This window comes from Cyclopterus lumpus, chromosome 23 (genome assembly GCF_009769545.1).
Source record: "Cyclopterus lumpus isolate fCycLum1 chromosome 23, fCycLum1.pri, whole genome shotgun sequence".
NCBI lineage: Eukaryota > Metazoa > Chordata > Actinopteri > Perciformes > Cyclopteridae > Cyclopterus > Cyclopterus lumpus.
In genome coordinates, this window is record NC_046988.1 from 3,541,006 (window position 1) to 3,563,694 (window position 22,689).

At 45.1% G+C, this 22,689-nt stretch overlaps 1 protein-coding gene across 4 annotated transcripts in view; it reads left to right on the top strand.

Moving 5' to 3' along the window:
- Positions 1–34: 34 nt before the first annotated feature.
- Positions 35–22,689, top strand: part of arid2 (AT rich interactive domain 2 (ARID, RFX-like)) — a 30,327-nt gene continuing 7,672 nt past the window's right edge. Inside the window, exons 1-15 of one of the 4 annotated variants that reach the window (XM_034526604.1) lie at positions 35–154; positions 2,150–2,335; positions 2,459–2,552; positions 3,501–3,598; positions 13,173–13,306; positions 16,642–16,860; positions 17,118–17,185; positions 18,045–18,114; positions 18,403–18,665; positions 20,093–20,189; positions 20,276–20,485; positions 20,631–20,795; positions 21,705–21,783; positions 21,905–22,039; positions 22,176–22,387. In XM_034526604.1, coding sequence (XP_034382495.1) covers positions 2,244–2,335; positions 2,459–2,552; positions 3,501–3,598; positions 13,173–13,306; positions 16,642–16,860; positions 17,118–17,185; positions 18,045–18,114; positions 18,403–18,665; positions 20,093–20,189; positions 20,276–20,485; positions 20,631–20,795; positions 21,705–21,783; positions 21,905–22,039; positions 22,176–22,387 — 1,936 coding nt within the window. In that variant the 5' untranslated portion in view covers positions 35–154; positions 2,150–2,243. Of the gene's footprint in view, positions 255–489; positions 2,336–2,458; positions 2,553–3,500; positions 3,599–13,172; positions 13,307–16,641; positions 16,861–17,117; positions 17,186–18,044; positions 18,115–18,402; positions 18,666–20,092; positions 20,190–20,275; positions 20,486–20,630; positions 20,796–21,704; positions 21,784–21,904; positions 22,040–22,175; positions 22,388–22,689 lie in introns of those variants that run through there. The other 3 variants (XM_034526603.1, XM_034526605.1, XM_034526606.1) reach the window with 3 other exon arrangements.

A 22,689-nucleotide genomic window follows, 5' to 3' on the forward strand; every position in this document is an offset into this window, starting at 1 on the left:
CGAACAGCGCGGACTGTTTAAAACCCGTCAAATAGCTGGAAGTAACGTTACGCGCACACGGTGGCTAATCCCCCCCCCCGTTAGCGAGCTAGCTACAACAGTCGCGAGCCGAGAACGATTTTAAGAGCAAACTGACGTTACATTATTATGACAGGTAGGGTCTTTTTGTGTTGGTGCTCCAGCTAGCTACACGATGACCACCGCAACACTATGTTTACTCGGGGAGTTTATACGTGAGCTGCAGGCATCCGGAGGTAACCTACTTAGCATTATTAGCCGTGTTAATAAGGGACTGGGTTCGTGCTAATGTCAGGCAGACTTGCTAGCGCCAGGACTTCGTCGATAGAGCGCCATTAATACCGACCAGTAACGACAATAACGGGAGACACACGCCGTGTGTTAGCGCAGTGTGCTCGTTGATAAAAAAAAACAAGCTGCTCACAACAGGTTCGTGGTCATTTTGCCAAGTTAGCTGACGTTTGCTAAGCTAGCGCACGAGCGACTCGTTAGCCCATAATTCGGGTTGATGGTTGGTGGAGTCCAAACGGGCGCGAGGTGAACTCGGGTGTGTCGTAGTTTGTTTACAACAACGACAACAAAAAGGACCAGTGTTTTTGAAAACCACACTCCTCTACACGCACTTTTTCGTTATCTAGTGTCAATTCCTCAAAATGGGGTCTGCTAACGTACGTCTCCGCCATTTTGTGACAGGTTTTTCATTGAGCAAAGGGGTACGTGTAATGGTTGAATGTAACCCCATCAAGAAGATATCCGCTTGGCAGTTACAGGGAGAAGGGATCAGGAGTAATTGTCAACCACCCCGCGAGATAAAAGTCGTTTTGAGGCGGTCAGCAAGAATTGGCAGCTGCTTACCGCAGCGTTAACACGTTTGCAGCAAGAAATAAAATAAAAACACCAACACCGTAGTAAACCACACATATATAAAAAAATAAAATAATGTTTTTGTTTGTTTACAACAAACAACCATAAACGGATGCTTTGACAGATAGTGATTACAATGTGTAGTGGAAGTATATATTTTGAATTGACATCATAATGTAGCCTGTTTAACATTTTTAAAATAACAGTAGTGACAATTTATGTGGAAACGTCACAAATCAAGCTCAAAATGCAAAGCTGTTGATTCACTCAATCACTGTCACGTTTTTCATTCAATTAAGAGTTTGAACCTAAGTTGCACATAATCACTGTTCAATATGGCACAGAGATAACTGCGCTTAATTTGTTTGAGAAGGTACGACAGTCATAATGCACCATGGAAGAATATAATTTTCACAACCATAGAAGTACTTAGCAGCCGTCCTCTTAAATTAAGGATTTATTTATTTTGAAAGTAAAATATTTTTCCTTATATCTCATACCTATTTTTGTTGTAGAATAGTGTATTGAACATCAACTAAAATGGCAATAGATTATAGTATACTATTGCTCTAGTGTATATGTATGGATTTGTTTGTTTCCCATTTGAAGTACTCGATCGTCCTTTAACTACTAGGCTATTGGTGCAGTAGAGGCCACTTATTCGAAGGCTTTAAGTAAATCTGTAAAATAAGCATTTTACAGATATATATACATTTAGGGTTGCCCTCTATTACACGCCTGGTTGGGATAACAAGGGAGCTATGTTAATTAGTGTTATCCCCTCCCCCCCATGGGACATTTCCAAGTACCTCCTGACCCGTTTTCCAAACAGAGAAAAGAGTTGTCAGACGGTCCCTAAAAAAGAAAACAGTCTATTGTTCCAGCGCCCGCTCTGCTCTGGAGGGTGCAGTGCCGCCTGTGGCCGCAGAGGGCGCTGCACGCATGGCAGTCCGGGCTCCTCGGCCTTCACATCTTTTTGTCTGAGAACTGCATCCCTCTGCCGCTCTACAGTGTGCGATAGCCTCGGAGCTGCGTCCGCAACACACTGTCAAACCACTCCAAACGAATACAGCCGCGACCAAAAGCATTAATTCTCCACATTCTGGCATGGCGTTTCCAGTCTACCGGTGAATCGGTCGTATTTCTGACTGTTCGTCGGAACTTAGTCCGGGGTTGATCGGGCTTGCTTTCTGTGTGCATCAGTCTTTATTAGCGGGCTGCCGCTCTTCTTGCTATCAGCTATTTCTTTAACTTTTTAAACACTCAGCTTCGCGAATGACTGAGCGCCGGCGGAGTATGGGATCCTTGGTGTCTTAAGAAGCGTCTGAAGTGGGGTTTAACCGTTTTTGCATGCAAAAACAATGGCAAATTCGACGGGGAAAAATCTACTAGATCAACGAAGGAAAGGACAGGCTTTCCTGGACGAGCTGCGGCAATTTCACCAAAGCAGAGGGTGAGATTGGGGCGTCTTAATTTCCAAGAAATGCAACTTTAAATCTTAATTGTATTCGGCCGAGAGTTAGCCGAAACTGTTATTTCAACATGTATGCCTTTATTTATTATGTTCTCCCCGCAGATCGCCGTTCAGGAAGATTCCTATCGTGGGTGGGAAAGAGCTGGACCTGAATGCTCTCTATGTCAGAGTCGTCGCTTTAGGTGGATTTGCTAAGGTGAGTGGGAACTAAAAGTGGATTTCTCCACACTCCGCTGTCCGTGGACGACTCGGTGGACGACTCCACAACTCGGTGCGGGAACCCCGGGACAAGTGTAACCCTCCACACACACACGGCAGTGGGTCGGCGTTGGCCTTGTGCTAGTTTGCCATGTATCTCTATGCAATGTGGTGGCTTGTGTTGTTGTGTGGTTTGAATCGAGAGTCCCAACCGCTCGGAGTCAGAGTGCAGTCGGAGCGACTCGAAATTAGCGGGCACGTTTAACATCGATTATCGGCACGGGGCCCGGCCTCGGGAAACACCGCCCGGGACTCGGCGCTTCGCCCGGGGTTTTCGCCGGCGGTTTCCACCCAGGGGAAGCTTGATATCGCTTTCTCGCTATAGCCATCTTTCTTCGGCTTCATGGCTGAGCACAAAATGTAGGCCTCACAGGCCCGTGTAGTGAACACGGCAAACGGCACCAGATAAAACCGACTCCCAGCAGCAAACGGCTCGGCGCACACCGAAGCGTTCGTGTTGAGGCGGAGTCGGTCCGCCCGGGAGTTGAGCCTCGCTCTGTTTTAACGACAAAAAACGGAAAAGTCAAGTTAGCCTGTTAGCTACGATGCTAACTAGCCTCAACAGTAACGATACTATCCTAAAGGGAGTCAGTTGTACTTACTGGTGTGACCAATGTAAATATGTGCGGATAACGGGCACATGTACAGCTAATTAAACAGCATTCTACTAAATGTGAGCCACTGCAAAATGATTTAAAAGTAACTCCTTATTAAAGGTATTTTCAGCAGTTGGAGGAAGTTATTGATTAATGATTGGCCTCATTGGGGGGACCTGTAGCCGACCAGATGGTTGCAGTGTAACCGCTCTTTTTGTGTTGTTGTTGCTGCTGCAAGTGCGTGTTACAGTGCTCCCTAACAGACTCGTTTTTTTCTACTCCTTTTCCAGGTCTCTGACAAAAACCAATGGCTCGAACTCGGGGACGAGTTCAACTTTCCGAGGAGTTGCTCCAACGCGGCATTTGCTTTAAAACAGTACTACCTTCGGTAAGTTGCGCGGGCGCGCAGCTCTCCTCCAAGGTAGCATGTGGGGAAGTGTTTACAAACGCGGAGAAGCCGTCGGCAGGATCTGGAGCCTCCGCGCTCCCCTTTACAAGGAAGCGGCACGAGCGCGGTGTTATGACGTGTGCAATTAAAACGGGGTCCATAATAGTGTGTGTATATATTTGTCATGACATGGTGGATTACCTCGCTGGCCCTCTTCCACATGAGAAAAGAACACTGATCTATCTTTTGTGAAAAACAAGCGTAGGCCCAAAAGTCTGGAACATAGTTTTGAAGAACACCCCTCATCAATCCAGATGACCCTAAACCACACACAAATGGCGGTTATTCCTTCCTGAAAACGCTGTGGCCCCTGGGTATGTTACAGCACTACCAATTGAGCAGCTCTGGGCTTTTTAACTTGTGTAACATTCAGGCTCCCTAAGTTTCAACAGTCAGCTGCCGTTGATAGGAGTCGGTGGACATGCAGCTCTCCTCAACAGCTGGCATTTGTGCAGTGTTTTTTTGTGTGTCTGTGGATGCTTTCTCCAGACTCCCCTTTTTTTCTTCTCTACCCCATGCAACAATTGTTCCCATCACTAGCACCTTACACATTGCACCCCTGTGGCAGCCTCTCATGGACGTGTTAAAGGCAACTGCAAGTCGCTGGTTGATATACAAGTGGCACCCAATAATGTGTGTATGTTTTAATTTTAATTTTTTTACTAAGTTGGTGCAAGCTGTTGGGACTGTAGCCGCTAGTTTGATTGCCAACAGTATGCATCTGAGACTTGTTGCTCCAAAAGTTTGCAGATAAACATCAGCGTTGGCTGCAGGGGCCTGAGCAACTCGGGCACATGTTGAGCATGTGGTGCTGCTGAAGTTGGTGGAGGTGTTTCTGGGTAGCATAATGGCCACAAACCACTATTTACCTGCCACATGTTAGTGTAAATGACGGAATACTTGAAAAAGGGTTTTCTCCAAAGCAGAGGATTATGTAATAGTCTACTTGGATGTGCAGACAGCTGACTAGACAGTAGTTTAGGTTTGTTCTCTGAGTGGAAATAGCTGTAGTGCAAAGGTGTTGAGTCTGATTTAATGTGTGAACTTGCCTTTAGTGGCTTGGTAAACCACTAATATTCAGATATCTGCCTTTGTCTAGCAGGCTTGTTTTGAGTGTGTCAAAAGTTGCAGAAAGTTAAATGTCTATCATGCCTGAACGCTGGACACAGTTTGGCCAACGACTGCGTCTTTTTTAGGAAGACACATGCGTAACTCGGAACAGCCAAGGCACTGTAATTTTTACCGGTGACTATATATTTGGAAGGCGGATGAGCAAAAGGAGGCCCGACAGCTGAGTCGACCGGCCAGCTGAATATCGCCGGGCGGTTCAGTGCGGTGGATGTCAGAGGCAGCAGGCGGCTAGACTGGTCTTGCCTCCACTAAAGCTGATAAATAGACTCTCCTCGTCTCCCTCATGCTGCTGTTTTGCTGACAGAGTAGAGTAATTAAGAGTTTTGTTTCCTCCAGTTTTTCTTTTTACAAGGCAATTTTGCCTTCATTCATAATAATAATGAATTCTTTATTAATCCCACAGTGGGTAAATACTTCTCTGCATTTGACCCACCCGTAGTAATTAAGGAGCAGTGGGCTGCAATGAAGTGCCCTGGGAGCAACTGGGGGTTCAGTGTCTTGCTCAAGGGCACTTCGACATGCAAACTATGGCGAAAACAGGGGTCAATCCAAGGAGGTCAGAAGTGATGGCCAGTTCCAGGGTGGCTATGCGCTGTGTGGACCTGCTTCAGATTCATTGTGTTGCTCAAGATGGGTGGATGTTTGCTAACATCATGTGTTAACCTTGATTTGCCCGTTGAATGACGATCTGGAACCGGGCTTATTATTTTTATTATTTTTAAGCTGTGTGTGCATTTCTAAGACTTTGTACTGCCAACTGAAATAATTATAGATGTGCGTCTTTCTAGGTCATGATTTGGATATCTTGAAAACAGCATTGCGTAACATTTTATGAGTTTGTAGTTTGGCTCAGTTTTTGGAATCTGGAATTTCAACTTCAAGTTGACAACTCCAGTGCCAATTCTTGGTGTTTTGTTGTTTACCTGAAGGATTGAAGGATACTCCCTTGCTGCAGGGAGGACTTTTTCTGATACAGGACCGAATGAATCGGACGATCGCAATGTGGCTCCCTCTGGTCGGCACTTCCCACTCGTTGCAGAGTAATAAGCAGCACCCGGAGTTCCGTGCCAGCTCCCGCTGCCTTCTACTTGATATCTGAATGTCACCCGGTAATAATTGAGCGGCATTTGCCAAGAAATATTATTTCTAGCTCGTTTTCAGCTTGTTGAAGCGCCGCCTGGACACCGGTCCCACCAACGGAGCCGGTTTCACTTCCAGCTTCGGGGGAAGAAGGGTGCGCACTCTGGATCAAGAGTGTCGGCATCAAATCATGCCAACACTCTAAAGGGCATGGTTTAAGGACATGTTTATTTTGGCTTCGTTAACAAGATTGAAGCAAAATATTTAAATGAGGTGCAAGAGTGGGAAAATTGTTGATATAAAGTGGCTAGTGTTAAATAGTGAACATGGCAAAAGTGCCTTGGCTAGAGCTTCTACTGGCCATGGACATGCTTCAAAGGTGGAGGAACTGTAAATGAACAGTATTACAATATAGAACCCTCACTATCTTTAATAGTCTGTGTAATTGTCAGGGACTGACCTGGGTTCCACAGACCTAGTCCGGTTACACCAGAGAACCATTTACATTTCCATAATTTGACATCCGTTTATGTTGTATGTCTGCACTCCGTTTCAGTGGGTTGGGTTCGAGTTACTGGCACCGGCAGCTGCTTCCAGTGTCCCTGTGGCTACCCTAATTTGGATGATTCTCAGTCGATACCATTTCACATCTCCACGCTTTTCCCTCTTCCATTAGTCGTTTCATATAATTTGGGGCACTGAGCGCTCAACCCACGTGGCAACTAGAGTCCTGATTGTTTTTTTTCTCTCCACTAAAACTGCACCCGGCTCAGGCTGCCGCGCACGCTGAACACAGAAGCCAAGTTAGCCGACGGACACCCCGGCTCAACCTTTGTTTGCCCTCTCCGCCGCATCCCCATCGGGAGGAAATCAGGCCCAGGAGGCGCTGACATCTAGAAAACCTGGCGACTTTATTCTGGTTGCTCAAATTGTCTTGACCAGATTTGTACACATGGCTGGAAATGTGTGGGAGGAAAAACTGGTTTAACTGGCCTTGTTTAGCAATTCAAACTGGGGGATAGTTGCCCTGTGATGTCATATCATATGGTGTCTATTGTAACTTTGATTTGATGTGCCATGTAGCAGTGATCTATGGACGGTGTTTTGATTCATCAGTGTTGGGGCGCAGTTGTACAGTGCAGATTCGGTTTCACCCTTTGAACCCCACGCTGTAATACGAGCGTGCGAGGCTTCTAGCGCTGCAGCCCACGACGGTTTCTACTGTCCACAGTGGTTGCAGGAAAACAAACCTCCTTTTTAAATACTCGTTCTGCTGAATCAACCGCCAACCAAGTCTCGTGTTGTTGTTTTTTCAAAGTGGAACATGCTGCTTCCTATACAGCGAAATAATCCCACCACACTGTCGTCTGTCGCCCTAACTGTTTGTGGTATAGTGAAGCAGATGCAGTCCGATTCACAGGTTTACTTATTTGAGCCCTTCACTGTTTTTGGATGTTAATGCCCCGCTAACGTCAGACTAGAGGCCCAAGTGTTTCTCCTCTGCTGCTTCTAGCGTGCGGTCCCACTTTCTAGGTCCCAAAATTCTCACGACCCCGGCAATTAGACGGTGTTTCAGTGGCCATGTGATTTTGAGCATGATGTGCTTTTCCCTTTTTATTTTCCAGCCAGCTGGCATGTGGATTATAGTTAATAGTATTTCAAACTTCTTGTGAAAAGAAAAGAAAACAAGTACAATAAGTATAATTATAGCCATCTTAACGATCTCCTGTGACCCTGTCCTCATAACCCACACTCTACTTCGGAACTGCAGATTGATAAACGATCCGGTTGAACGTCGAGGCTGCAGAGAAACAGAGTGAACCTTTCTTTTAGATTAGAGTTTGAGACACAAAGCTTGGATCAGGCGATCACTGAAAAGGTATCGCAGGCGTTGGAAATCATTCAGAGGCCACTGTCTATTAATGTGTGCACTCATCTATTTATGTGCCAAAGTAGCACTTGAAGTCGGTTGTGCAAAACCGGTGGTGCAGGTGGGATGTCAAAAGTCTTGCTTTTCAAATGATCTACTTTCACACCTGATTTGGTCAAAGACGACATGTTCTATTGCTGTTTCTTCAAGGACGAACAAAACCATTGAACGATTGCCCAGCCTGGCGCCACAGACACGCCACTACCTTTTTCTGCTCGGCCGGTGTCAATTCTCACAACTGGTTCTGAGATAATTCCGGGTACCATCATTCCTGCCGGTCGCTCTCCTTCCTGTGTACGCGGGTAGACTCTCCCCCTCCCACTGAAACATCTGGATGAAGTGCCCTTTGATCTGGGTTGCATTAGCCGTGTCTGTATTCCTCACCGCCTTGTCCGAGCAGCTGCTCAGACTTCAGAGATACTCCGGTGACGGACAGTTATGGATGAAGACGGGGCTGTGTTTACCAGCGTGTGTCTGATTCGGCTGCTTCTTTCTTTTTTTCCATGCAGCATAATAAAAGCGCTAGAGCAAACTTCCTATCAAAGATAGCATCTGATGGCTCTTTGAGACTTTGTTTTTTGTCCCGTCTGTAATCCGACCTGCCCGACAGCAGCGTGGGCCACCAATGATAGTCTAATCTTCTTCTCTCAGTTTCCATGTTAACCAGCAGATTGCTACATCTGGCTTGTACATGACGATGAGCTTAGAATCTGGCTTTGCCGTTTCATTAGATGGATGGTATGGTTAAAATGTTTGCTCAGGGTGTAATGCAGGCTACAGCTCTTCAGCAGGAGTTAGAGTCTCTTGATTTTGTGCAGATTACACATAACTAGAGTTTGTTCTGTGTGTTTAGTCCACGCCAAGGAAACGGAGTCTGCCAGTCTAGTGATTGATCAAATATATCAGGGCTGCCCGGGTTATTTTTGGGGGGTTGGATGTTTTTAGTTTTAACATTTTATTGTGCTAATTTGATGGTCTGCCTTGTTGAGAATTGAACTGGCTAAATGATGATCCTGTAAAGTGCAAAACAAAGCGTGCGCGTCGGGCCTTTTTGTTTCAGTGACGTGACTAAAGTGGTTGCGCCGCTCGGTCGTGCACCTCCTGAATTATTTTGTTGTATCAATGTGCTTGCGATCAGAGATTTTTAGACGCGACTGTCACAAATATGCACACAAATATATAATCTATACGAGTAGATATTTTGCAGCCAAATTGTTTACAGGATATTAAACATTACATTCCTTATAATGCATGTAATACTTGACTTATTTCTTTACAGGGCTTGTATAAAGGCAATACAGAATATATTACGAGTTTAGAGTTGAATTCTATTCCTCAGCATTGTGGAGGTTGGTTTATGGCCTTATTTTATGCTTTATGGCATACATTTAGTTTGTACGGCCTTGGGCGTTTCATAGCATAATGCTACAAGCAGCGACTTGAGCATAAGCGCCTTTTGTGCATGCGCTCCATCTGCAAACGGCTCACGCTACAGTGCCGCGAACAATTATTTGCAACGCTTTACTGGTTTCTGTCCTATGGCTTGGTGCTGAGAAGCAATTAAATTAATGTATTTCTATTTGAGAACGAGACCTAAAACTACCACATGCAGTCGTGCACCTCGATTGTTTAATGGCACGGTTACGTTACACCCAAAGGCACGGTTAGGGTACAGCCCATGTTTGTTCATTTGAAGGCTGCAAGCAAAGGGGTCCTTTAGCTGACCCTCTTTCTAAAAGTGTCGGACTGTTCAGCCTGTCTTAAAAGCATATTGCGAAGCAAAGATATCCACGGTGATGCCATTTAGTTAATGGAAGAGGACTCTGGGATCTATTAAGGGGGTGGCGTGCAGATATATATATTTTTTATTTTCATTGTAAATGCAGACAAATTAAAACAATTATATTTTCATGACTAACAAATAAAAGACCTGCACCATCTACATAATGGAAATCATAATGCATATACAAAATTACAGCTTAACACACACACAACCTGTGGACTGTCAGCACTTGATGGGCGGTATAATTTTCACTTCCAGCATAGAATAAAGTCTCATCTGAACCCCGCTTGTCCGCTACCACCACTCACCTTGTAATCAAACCCAGAGCGCAGATCAATGTAGTCTGTCTTTTAAATTCACTACTTAATAGCTAGAGCGAGCTCGACATGGTGTCATGACAAAAAGAAGGAGAAAAAGGTTAATGATCAGTGGCACAATAAAGGAAATGGTGAAATCTATACAATAAACAGCAGCACTTGCAGATGGGCGGGATCAGCCCTAAACTTTTTGTCATTTCTGGATTGATATTTGGGAGAAATGATGGTTGATTTGCTGCAAAACAAAAAGTTGTTAGAATGTACATGATGGCTTATTTCCAAGGAGACGGTGGTAAGTTCACTCTAAACAGCAGTCGGACAAGAGTCCGGCTCACTGCAAAGGAAAACATCTCATCCTTGACACGCATCACCCTTGTCAAGGATGTTCTGGAGGAACTTATTCTTCCACTGCAAAAAAAAATACTTTGAACCCAGGATGTGCTGCTAACCACTGATCCACCGTGCCATGCAGATTGACACGGCTGATAGCTGGAATGGAAGCGCATGTTAAATGGGTTGTTTTTTACTGGAAGGACTTATTTAATTCTTTGGTGTGCAATCTCCCCATTATCATCCATGCATTCTCCACTTGGGTGATGCGAAATCGAATGAGTCACAGGAATACCATCAGAGCACAGAGATAGCGTTGCAGTCACTGCCGTGTCTTATGCTGTCTTCTCCCTTCCTGCAGAGCTCTAGTGTGACTTTTAAATCTGCTTTCGGTGAGCAAATGGTCTCCTAAGTGATCCAGCTTTTACCGAATATTCCTCGACTGGCTCCGCCTTCGAACAACGGCCCCCGTAAATATTGACAAATCCCAGCAAACAAATTGGTGGTGGTGGGGGTGTGTGTTTTTGCGTGCCTGCGTCCACGTCCAGTAGGGGGCAATGGACTCCCACAAACCGAGGGCATTTGAGCACAACTGCACCGCTGTGATCCAGATGACCGTAAATAACACGGCAGTAATGATGACGGCGGCGGTTTCCAAACGCATGTCTGTTCGTCCTCGTCGCTTTCGCCAAACCCCTTTTTGACACTTGTTGTATTATTTTGGAGGGAAAGCGTGCCTCAGTGTTAGCGTTGACGGTGTGTGTGTGTGTGTGTGTGTGTGTGTGTGTGAGTGAGAAAAAAAGGGGAAGTGCAGACATAAGCAGCTGCAGTCAAACCCCCTTCCTCCCGCTCATGCCCCCACCTGTCTTTACCCGCAGCCTTTTTTTTTTTTTGTATTGCTTGTGCCCAGACAGCGGTTGATGACGCTGCAGTCAGGGCTGGGGCCTCTCTTTCTCTCCCCCCCTGCACCCCTCACTCTCACTCTCAACAAATGAAGGCTGTGTGTATTTATAGTCCAGTGTGTTACCCGGCAGCCAGCGGACGGGGGATTACCTCGGCCACGATGAACAAGCGGGGCATCATTCAGAAACAGGCGCTCGCTCTATGACTCACGGCCACACAGGCAGGGTTTACCACACTATCGCCGCTGAGGTAGTGTGCTTTCGTTTGTCTCTCCGCATTGTTACGGGGTGTTTGTAAAAATCCAAGAAAGCATGCTCAAGGAGCCTATTTTTCTTTTCTCCTTTCACGCGAAGCGCAAACTTCTCAAGAATGCGAGCACGATAGCCGCTGAAGAGGAGTTCTTGGCTCGATGTCTGCTCGCAGCTGTGTTGGTGTTGCAGGCGGTTCACTTGTTTCTACCACAGGCTGTAGCGTTCAGACCAAGTGGTGTTATTCAAACAACCCCTCCCCTGTTTTACATAATTGTATTCAAAGTGGCTTGAACTAACCCGGCCTCTTGCACCTCCAGGACAACTGACCACAGCTGTCAACGTCTGAAAAGATGTTGGGTTTTAGGACTGAAATGCATGAAAATCTCCACTCTGTTCTGTGACCCATCTTACTCACAAATGTCCCCAACTGATGTCGCGCTGAGGTTTTTTTTATTTTTTATTTTAATTTTATATTTTTACCCCACTTTCAGTGTGTCTCATGCTTCACTTCACATATCTGAGCGCGTGAGAGCACCATGGGCTTGCTGGAAGTGATTTTCCATGGGCTTTGTCAAGCTCACAAATAAAAAAACCCAGAACTAGTAAAGCGAGCTGAACGCTCAACGTTGCAGCTATCAAATTGCATTTTCACAATGCAACTTTTGAGCTGTGTAATTCACACTGAATGTGATGGTTTCACTCTGGTGTGCTCTGAAGTAGATTTGCGTTTTATCCCGACTTAAAGGTGTTCTCCTTAGGCCGACTGAAGCTTCAGATGCTGTTTGAGTGTCTCTCAGCCACGGTTGCCGACACCGCTCCTGCTACATACACACTTTCATCCGTTTTGTAAAAGAAAGTTTACTCGCAGGGCCGATGATACACTGAGGGTCCCTTCACTTTACGTGCGGCTGCAGAACCTTTGTGACGGAGCGTTCTCTGGAAAAGGGTGATTCGCTTTTGTGAAACAGCTGTGACACTCGTTTGAGGATTCTGTCTGGCATCGACAACATGTCGTGATTATTATTATTTATATTATTATTATAAAACATGACAGCAGCACCCTGACTTTGAGCTAAGGACTTCAGGGACTACATTTATCAGCATCTTGTCTTTTAGATACAAACTACTACTTTGACATTTTTTGTTTCATGTTGCGTGCAAGAATATAATGTGTAGTCAGCCGATTTCCAGTTTTAGAAAATTCTGATCTGACGATTCTGATTGTCTTTGTCTAAGAACTATAACTGTACTATAAGCGGACAAACATTTTTGTAACTGTTCTTTTGTGGTAAATTGAAACTGAACTGTTAGAATACCTAAATGTTCTCACACAGACATATCTCTGAATAGTAGTGCACCAGCTTACTGCACAAATGATGTGTGTGTGTGTAAATGTGTCTGTTTCCTGTTGCAGTGCATGTGAAGGACACAAGAGGGCGGGAAGTAAACACAAACCCACGCTGTTGCCTAGCGATGGAACACCGGTCTATATAGGACCAGCAAATTTCCACCTATGGTTGATTGTTTGGTGCATCACTAATTCTTAGTGTCTTGTTGAAAGAAGCTGTTGCCAATTAGAGTTTCAAAATGCGCTGACTGTCAGTGGCTTGTTAGGCGTTTGTGCTCGGTATCAGAGAACGAACGCTGCATCAGCGTCAAGGCAAAGGAGATGTGTCGGCATTATTAAAAAAAACAAAAGAAAACAATCTTGCATCACTCAAGTCTCGGAAAGAAAGTGCAAAATAAGTCTGGGCTCATCTGTGTGTTTTACTCTTTTCCTCCTCTGCAGATACTTGGAGAAGTATGAGAAAGTCCACCACTTCGGCGAGGACGATGAAGAAGTGCAGCCGGGGAATCCCAAAGCCTCTCTTCCAATCGGTGCAATTCCCAGCTCTTACAACTACCAGCAACACATTGTATCAGGTAGGCAGAGACTCGGCTTCCTGTGCGCTTGGTATGCAGAAGCTTAATTCTTTCTGCGTTCACAAGTTCACTCTGTTATTCCGTCTGGGTCTCGTCTGTACCAGGTTCACAGATTCCGTTTCTATTTACATCCTTTCTTGTTTTCTGTCTCGATTCTTCTTCTTTGAAGCGCATCCCGTTTCTCTCTCTCTCGGCCAACTGGAACGCTTCATTCTCACACCGGTGTGATCGCAAAGCAGCACTACATCGAAGCCGTGTGAGATTCATAAGAGGAGGGCGAGCATATGCAAGGATATGCCCCTTTGGAGGATTTTGTCGAGTTCATGTCACAGGACGAGGAAGGAAATGTGTTGAATGCTTTTACATTTTGATGACGGTTCAGACCGCTTTAATGCCCCCAAAAGTTTTATGTGACTCATTAAAACATCCAACCGTTTGTTAGTGAGAACATGTCAGGTCCTCATGCGCTGTTGTCAAGCAGGCGGCTTTTTGTTGCTCCGATGTGATTTTTAACACTTGAGTTTTTGTAATCTCTTGAGCAGAAACATGTTAATCGGTGAGCTTTAGAGGAGCCCGTAGGAGGACCTTTGTACCTTTAGGACGGAGCGAAGCTACCGTGTGTGCGTGCGTGCGTCCAATTAGGGCTACAACTGGTTTTATAAACTAGTAATATGTCGATTTATTTCTTGGATGACGGGATATCATTTTTTTATGTATATCTATTTATTCAAGAAGAAAACAACTAACAGTGAACTGAAATGGGTATTTTTTTTCTATTTTATTTAATAGAAAATGAGCTGTACAAATTTATTGTTTTTGTTTTTAAAAGAGAAATGTAAAACGCGAGAGGGAGAGAGGTACTTGCGACACGGCCTTGCAACAAAATAGACTCAACAAATCGACAATTCTGTTGCCGATTACTTTTATAATCAGATGTGATCAACTTTATCGATTGGTTGTTGCAGCCCTTCCAAGTTGAGGTTGATTCTCTCCGTTCAGTTAAAACTGGTAAGAATAACTGTTTCTGTTTGTAGGGATCGTTTCTTAAGTTTTTCTCTGGTTCGTGGCTATTTGTCTCATCTTTTTTCATGAAGCACTGAGGCGCTCGAGTTACTCTGCAACACTAACTATTGAGCAGCCCAATCCCCTGTTCAGAAACAGAAGACAAGTCTGGAGTATTTATTCATTTTTTCTTTACTAACCTGGCCGAGGACCCGTGCCACAGCTGAGCCTTTTGCCGTTTTTACTCCTCTACTTCCACATTCATCACATCATTTCATTCAGCTCTCACCTTCGCCGCACACCGCTGTGTTTTGAATCAAGGCTGTGAAATATATTGTTAATGCCTCTTTTCTTTCCTTCTCTGAAGTTGCCTACGCACACAAGTATTGACTACCGGTTTGTAACTTTTGAAACCTGAGCAAAGAAGTGCCCCTCAGTAACGATCATTATGTTTGAAAGCGTAAAGTGTTGCTCGCCATGGCTCGACCTCTCGTCTGTGTTGTCCGACAACCCCCGGCTCACGCGCTGCGAATGGGAGCCGTCCGCCGAGCCGGTTTATTGATGGAGGGAAGCACTTATTGGCTCTCCTCCCTCGGAGCCTCCAGCCTTTATTTTTAGTCGCAGGCTGTTCTCGCTCACAAACCAGCCGTGTGCCTGCTGAGCAGAGTGACTCCACTACGTGACCGTGGGCTGGAAAAGGTTTTCCCTCATTCACTACCCAGATGAGTCGGACTTTGTAGGACACAATGTAGCTTTGGCCGGGTTAATGTTGGCTTGGCTGGTTCAATGATGGTTAAATATTTGACAGCTGGTCTGTAAATCTCTCCCACTGAGCTTTAGTCTTCCCTGTTGTCTGATCATGTTTGGGATCGTAGGCCCCGTGACAACATTTAATCCACTCCGCTCACAAAGACATCTCGGCCAAATGTTGCACTTCAGACCTCTGTCTCGCTGCAGGTGTTGCAGCCGGAGCAGGCAGGTTTCTGAATGGAGCCATTGCCGCTCTGATGGCAATAGCATGGGAATTAAGTTCACTCAGCGGGACTCTGCTCTGCTTCCCGATTGGTTCCCAGGGGCAGCAGTCTACTAAAGATCCTGCACCAAATTTAAAAAAAAAAATGACAACCTATGCACACAAATGATCGATGGCAGAAAATCAATCAGGACGGGAGGAAAGCTTTGTTGACGGAAACGCAGACAGGATCATCTGTCATTTAGAGCTGTTGAATACCATTTGAGTCATGATTCCCTCTCCGCTATTTCGGATTAGAAGTCTTTTTTAATTATGAAAGCCCATCACGGAGTTGGACCGAGTCAAAGACGAACCCAATTAAAAGTTGGAGAACATTCTCGCTCCTCGGTCGCACACAAGTCGCGGCTCATCAAGCTCATTTGGACTAAAAGGCAGCCTTCGCCGAACCACTTTACGCCCCATTTGGTTTGCTCAAACTCGGTTAAAGGGAAAATGAGTTAAACTGGCGGAAGGTGTGCAGGGGCTACGGTGCTACAGTGAGCGGCCACACCAGGGCAACCGAAGGCTTTCACACCGCAGCTCTGCTGCTACATTCACATGATGCAACAATTACTTTTAAAATCCTCTACAGTGAGCGAGGCTTGCTCCATTTCTTTATCTCCTCCAGAGGAAAGAGTTTTCGGGCCAAATTTCCCAACGTGGTTTATTTTTCACATGAACATTAAAGCCTTTTGTGTTTAGCTTCTGCTTTGGTGGGCGGCATTTTAAAAGCCAATTCATACTTTCTACGATGGTCTGCTTGACGTAGATATTGTCGTCCGCCCGTCTCCCGGGAGATTCCATGTGGACGTCCCCATGCAGCTAAAAATTTGTGCTGGCGCAAACTCTAAGCGTGGCATGATCCCGTTCGGTTCCACACTCCAGTCGGGGGCGTGTGCACCTCGAGCTGCTTTGCCAAGAGGAAGCAGGAAACAAAGCAGAGACTTGTTTTGAAGGGAGGTTGTTCGAGAAGATCCACTTTAAGCTTTTCATAGAATTTGTCTTTAGAGCAATACAAAGGCGCCCAAATGACCGTAGACATGTGAGATTTGTTACGTGCTCAAACTTGAATTCATGAGCTACATGTTGGAAAATCTATATGTTTGTACTATAATTTTTTTCATATAAAATACTAATTTGTATTCCGGAAAAGGAACTGTGCTTCTGAAAAGTGTCCAGCAAATGATGTAGTGGTTGTGCGTCCATTCATCAGCCCTGAAGTTAAAGACATTTCTCTCTCCTCACTGCCCTCTAAATGCCAGATTTTAGTGATGGAACATGTGAAGTAACCTGAGACGCGTTTTTCTTTTTCCTCCTGCAGACTATCTCCGCCAAAGCTATGGACTGTCTTCAGATTTCGTTCCGCCGTGTGACTACAACAAACTGGTGCTGTCCCTCCTCTCGGGTCTACCCAACGAAGTGGACTTTGCGGTTAACGTTTGCACTCTGCTGTCCAACGAGAGCAAGCATGCCATGCAGCTGGACAAGGACCCCAAACTGGTCACGCTGCTGCTGGCCCACGCCGGCGTCTTTGACGACTGTACGTTATCTGTTGAAAACTGTAGTTTGATTTGAAGCTATCCAAAATGAATTCTTAACTATATTTATTTAGGAAAACCTAGTTTTCATTTTACTCGCGAGGCCCAATTTTCTGGCTGCCTTCTCACCTCTTTGTTCTAGTATCAAAGGCCCTCTGTTCTCATAATTTATCAAGAGGGAATTGAAGAACAAGGGCATAAGAGACAAATAATACTGAACTGAGATGGTTCTCTAACCCTGCCTCTTTGCCTCCCGTAGCGCTAGGCAGCTTCTCCGGGGTATTCGGGACGGACTGGAAGGAGAAAACCTCCCGGGACTTTGTCAGGGTAAAGTAGAATAAGAGTCTTTTATTTGTGTGACCTCTATATGCGTCTCTTGGTTTGGCCTTTTTATATATAGATATTAAAGATGCCTTCGCCCTATGTCAGCTGGGATAGGCTCCAGCGCCCCCGCGACCCTAATGAGGATAAGCGGTATTGAAAATGGATGGATGGATGGATTAAAGACGACTTTTATTAAGCAAGCCACAAGGCATCCGTTTCACTCTTCGAAGTGTGAAGATTGTCAGAAGATCTTGTGTTTTGTTTTTCCCCAACAGAGGAACCTCGGAGAGCAGCTTTCTCAGTCTTTAAATCACAATTGAGGTTTTAATTTGCTTTGATCTCACACAATTAAAGAGGCAGTCATGTTTTTATTTGTCCCCAGTCAGCCAATAGAATTATCTTCAACAATAACACTTGTCTGGGGGAAGGCTGGTCTGCTACTCAGATTATCTTGATAGCGCACTTTTTCGTTATTAACAATATAGTAGTGATGGTGCTAGATTAAAGGGGAACAATGTCAATGTCTGTTTCGAGGTGTTCGGCTACTGCATATCTGGAAAAAAGTTGTGTAATACCTTATGTGGCTTTGCGACGTCTGAAAAACGCCCTAACGTGATGTCACTTGAGTCGGTGTCCGTTGGAGCAGGAGGCTTTAAGTTTGAAAATGAAGTGGGGATGTCTCTAGAACCGATACTTTGGTACCAACTCAGTGCCCAAACATTCTGAAAGCGTGACTACAGCAGGTATCGGGGCTCGAGACGATGGTATATCTACATTGTGGACACCAAATTGCTGAGCTTTGGCTTGAATTATTATTATTGTTATTATCTGTTCAATGCTAACAGCTGCTATTCTTCTGCAGTTCTGGAAAGAGGTGGTGGAGGATGTCGAAGTCCGGGAGCTGATCTGGGACAAGAACAGCGCAGCACAAGGTAAACACACTTGGTGCTTAAAGCCACAGGAAGCAATACAAGGGGAACACTCCTGTATGCTCCCGCTGTGTATTGATTAACACTTCCAATGCTGTGACATAAACACGTGTGCTTTGCTTTGTTTACTGCGACTATTATTTCACATTCTTTCTACAAAATATTTGTACCAATAAGCAAACGCAATGATCACAAGGAGAAAAGCAGTGGCACGACAAGATTTGGAAACAAACCAGTTGGAGAAATGTTCCACCTGCTCATGATAAACGGACTCGCTAAAAGAACCAACAGTTCTCTTTGCAGACGCTTCGTCGAGCGAGGAGCGCTGGCAGAGCCTCTTCCACCCGCCGCGGAACCAGGGCATCAGCGACATGGAGTCCCAGCGGGTCCTGCAGATCGCCGTTATCCTGCGGAACCTCTCCTTCGAGGAGGCCAACGTCAAGCTGCTGGCGGCCAACCGAACGTGCCTGCGCTTCCTTTTGCTCTGTGCCCACTGTAACCTCATCTCACTCCGACAGCTTGGACTTGACACGTTGGGCAACGTGGCGGCCGAGGTTGGTCCGGTGTTTTACTGTTGTCAAATATAAGAAGCATACAAACAAACAAAAAGCGTCATACTGGTTTCTTTTTTTAAATGGTTGATTTGGGTTAGTTCAGTGAAAACATCCTAAGTGTCCACCGAGGGAGATTTGTTCCCAAATAGAAGTTACTGTGACACCGTAAACAGTCTCGTCTTTAGCCACCATTTCTGGATTGGAGCAGTTTAGTTCATCTCTGACATAAGTTTAATTTAAAGGAAACGTAAACCGTCTATTCAGTGGTCATTGACGATTTAACTGACCAGCATTTGTCCATTTGTGGCCCAGCAGCAGTAACTACCGCTCTGGATTCCTCCATAGGTTGTTGAGGTGTGAATCAGGCTATCGCTAAAGCAATGCTCGGCCTTTTAATTTTTCTTTTCTTCCCAGTCTTTACAGAACCAAAAAGCAGAAGAGTAAATAATGGATTTAACTGTTCATCTGCTCTTCTCTTTTGAGATTTTGTGAACATTTTTTTTCATGATGAAATTATCAAGTCCAGCTGGAAGAACTAATATATCTGCTGGGCAGTGTTGGGGTAACGTTACTTCCAAATCCAACTGGTTACAATACAACATTATTACAGCGTTGCCAAACCCCATTTGTGGTTCTCTTGCAACTGATTGCTTATTTGAAAAACTTAACTAAATATCTGATTTACTTGTGTCTGCCAGATGATGTGTTGTCACAACCAAGCATTGGGTTTTTCAGATCAAGTTTAACCTATTTTTTTGGCCATGAATTATCACAGTTTCTAGCTATTGCAGATATACATTGATGTCAAACCTTCTAGTCCAACGTGGTCTCAAAGGCCAACGTTGAGAATGTTGGTGAAATATTAGCCATCAGAGTGAGAAATGCATCACATGGACTCGCTTGCGTTTTGATCTCACATTTATTGTCATGAGATGCATAGAGATGAGCCAACGTCTATTTTTAGAAACTGCATGCATAGGGTACCTGATACTATCGGTTAAGCCTTTGATGCCATTAATTGGATGGTCGGGTTTAGGCCCGTTAGCACATTCTTCAGATATGATATGGAAAAGCCTTCTGTTGTAACATAACTAGTACTAGAGCACCCTTTGGTTGCCTATATGTTGTGCGCAAGAACACAAATCATTAACATCACAATGGAATTACTGTGATTTGGCTTGTGGCCAGCTGGCAGCTTTTCAATATAGCAACAGGGCCTTTCTTTTGTTTGGTTCAGCCTCCGCCCAGGGACTATATGGAAACTAGATTCTCGCTATATCTGGTATATTATATTGACCCGCATTGACCCTGCTAAATAAACAATAACAATGTGAGGTCTCATTGTCATAGGTGTTTAAATGTGGGGTTCTAATCTGTATGGTAGATGTTGTGGATCGTTAAATGAATCTTGTCTGAATTCCTTGTAGCTCCAGCTGGATCCCGTAGACTTTCGGACAACTCATCTGATCTTTCACACCATCACCAAATGTCTGATGTCGAGGGACAGGTTTCTCAAAATGAGGGGTGAGTTATCTGGCGGGCCACTACGGTGACGCCGCGTTCAGTATGCATGGTGAAGCTTCTTGAGTTAAACGTGAATCTCGTTTTAGCCATGGAAATCCTGGGCAACCTCAGCAAGGCAGAGGACAACGGCGTGCTCATCTGCGAGTACGTTGACCAGGACTCATACCGGGAGGTAATAATGCTCCTCACGCTGCCGGACCTCATGCTCCTCATGGCCTCCTTGGAGGTGCTGTACCTGCTGGCCCAGCTCGGAGAGATTCCCTGCAGCAAGATCGCCTCGGTCAACCATAGCATAGGTATGACTCGCCTACTTATCTTTTGGTTTGGTTTTTCGACGCAGAATTGAAGCATTTCTTTGATCCGCTAAATGGCGGATATGTAACCAGGCTCCTCGATGCTGATCCTTGTGTGCTGTCTTCTCTCTCCTCTTTCCCCGGTCAGACCTGTTGGTGCGGTTGGTATCGGTTGACCTCCATACGTTTGGACCCGACGCCCTGACGGCGGTGCGATTGATTGAGCATCAGGCCAGCGCTGACCAGGCGGCCGAGGTTCGACCACAGCTGGTAGAGCAGGTCCCTGCAGCCGTGCAGGGAGCAGCAGTGCCTGGTGAGTGTCTGTCCGTCACACGTGATCTCTCACGCCGCTGGGGGGATTTCATGTGTCAACTTTGAACCTTTGCTACACTCTCAGGGAATAAACATAGCTTTGGATGTTTTTCATTATGGTCCTCTGGAAATCTGAAATGTGCTAATGTACTCTACTTATGTTAGTGCTACAGGCTTTTACATTATAAAAACGTATTGTTTTCTAAATGTATATCTCCGTCCAACCTCCCCGGGTGAAGATGTTACACTATGATTGGCCAGTCTACGTTTAAGGGGTGGGACTCAAAAACCCAATGAATGGCTGAACAAGGTCTGCGTTTGACTCATCTGTCAATATCTATAATAACTCACCTGTTGCTGCGGAGCCATTGGAGCACGATGTTGCATGCATCAGTTTGTTTATCATTTCTTTTATGCAGAATAATTGTACAAAAGGGTTGGCAATTTACTGATCTCTTAATTCTTCTATGATCAGGGCGGCCAGAGTCGAGTGGTTTTCCATATTTGAACCTTTTCCTGTCTGAAGAAGTTGATGAAAAAGATGAGATTAAAGTTGAAGACCACCAAGAAGATTAACATCTATTAAGTTTTAGATTGCCCTCCCTTTTTTAAGTGTTTTCCTGCTTACATCATGGGGGGCGGAGAAAGGAATCAGATTCCAGTCCTCTCACTGCAGCCCCAGTAGTGAATGAACAGGTGTCCCTTCGTGGGCTCACCCCACCAAACCTTGGCAGTATCCATCCCTGTGCTGTCAGTGTGCTCCACAGGGCTGCAAGGTTATTAGTTTGCTGACATCTAGTGGACACTTTGGGGGAGTACTACAAACGTTGACAAATTCTCCATATTCCCTTATTTTGAGCATTAAAACAACTATACGGAACATGAACCTGAATTTTTATTGTCTTTTCAGTAACAAGGGTACCGGTCCAATCCACCCAACCCCCACCTGGCATTGTTGAACTTGACGGGGAAAAATTTACACTGCAATGGTAAGATTACGTCACCTAAAGATGTCTATTCTGATGTTTTACCTGAAGAAAAATACAGTTCAGATGGTTTTTTTTTGGCTTGTGTATTAACCACTCAGTCGGTTGTTTGTCTCTCCAACAGGCTAAACGCACACTTTGAGACAAACCCAGAGGGCTCCGTGTCTCGATCAGAAATGTACTCAGAGTACCTGGCCACGTGTAGTAAAATGGGAAGAAGCAACATCTTAAACTCAACAGGCTTCCTCAAATGTCTTCGGTCAGTCCCGTTTCCTCCTCATCCTGTCCAATGCTTTTACGTCCAATTAGATTCTGAACTTGTTTTCTGCAGCTTCAAAGATGCCAGCGAACGTTTCCCTTTTGTGCTGAACCTGCGTCTCCCCCTGCCCCCACAGGACCGTGTTTCCCAACCACACAATGCGGCGGCAAGAGGAGGCCAAGGTCAATGGTCAGGTTCAGATTCTCCTGGTAGGGCTGAGGCGCAGGGCGATCCCTCTGCCCATCCAGCTATACTATCAGCAGCCCCAGCAGCAGAATTCGGCAGCAACTCCAACACCTACGGCAGCCCGGCACGAAGCTCCCGGCAACCCTCAGGCCCCGCCTCCAGGTAGAACTAGTCAAATTAATCATGTTTACGCTTTTTCATTCAAATACATTTGAGCATTAGGTTTTGATACTGTTTAGGACAGACAAGATGTAGATATTAAAACCTAAAGACAGTTGGAGGAAAAGAAGGAAGGAAGGAAGTCTTCTAAGCTGTATCACATTTCGTGAAACTAATCACAGAAGACAGTTTTGTGTCTATAAAAATGTAAATATGACATGGAAGAGGTAAGGTATAAGGTAATACTTTATCTTTGCTGCATCTAAAGTACATTCAAGAACATTAAACATGACCAACTCGATTTA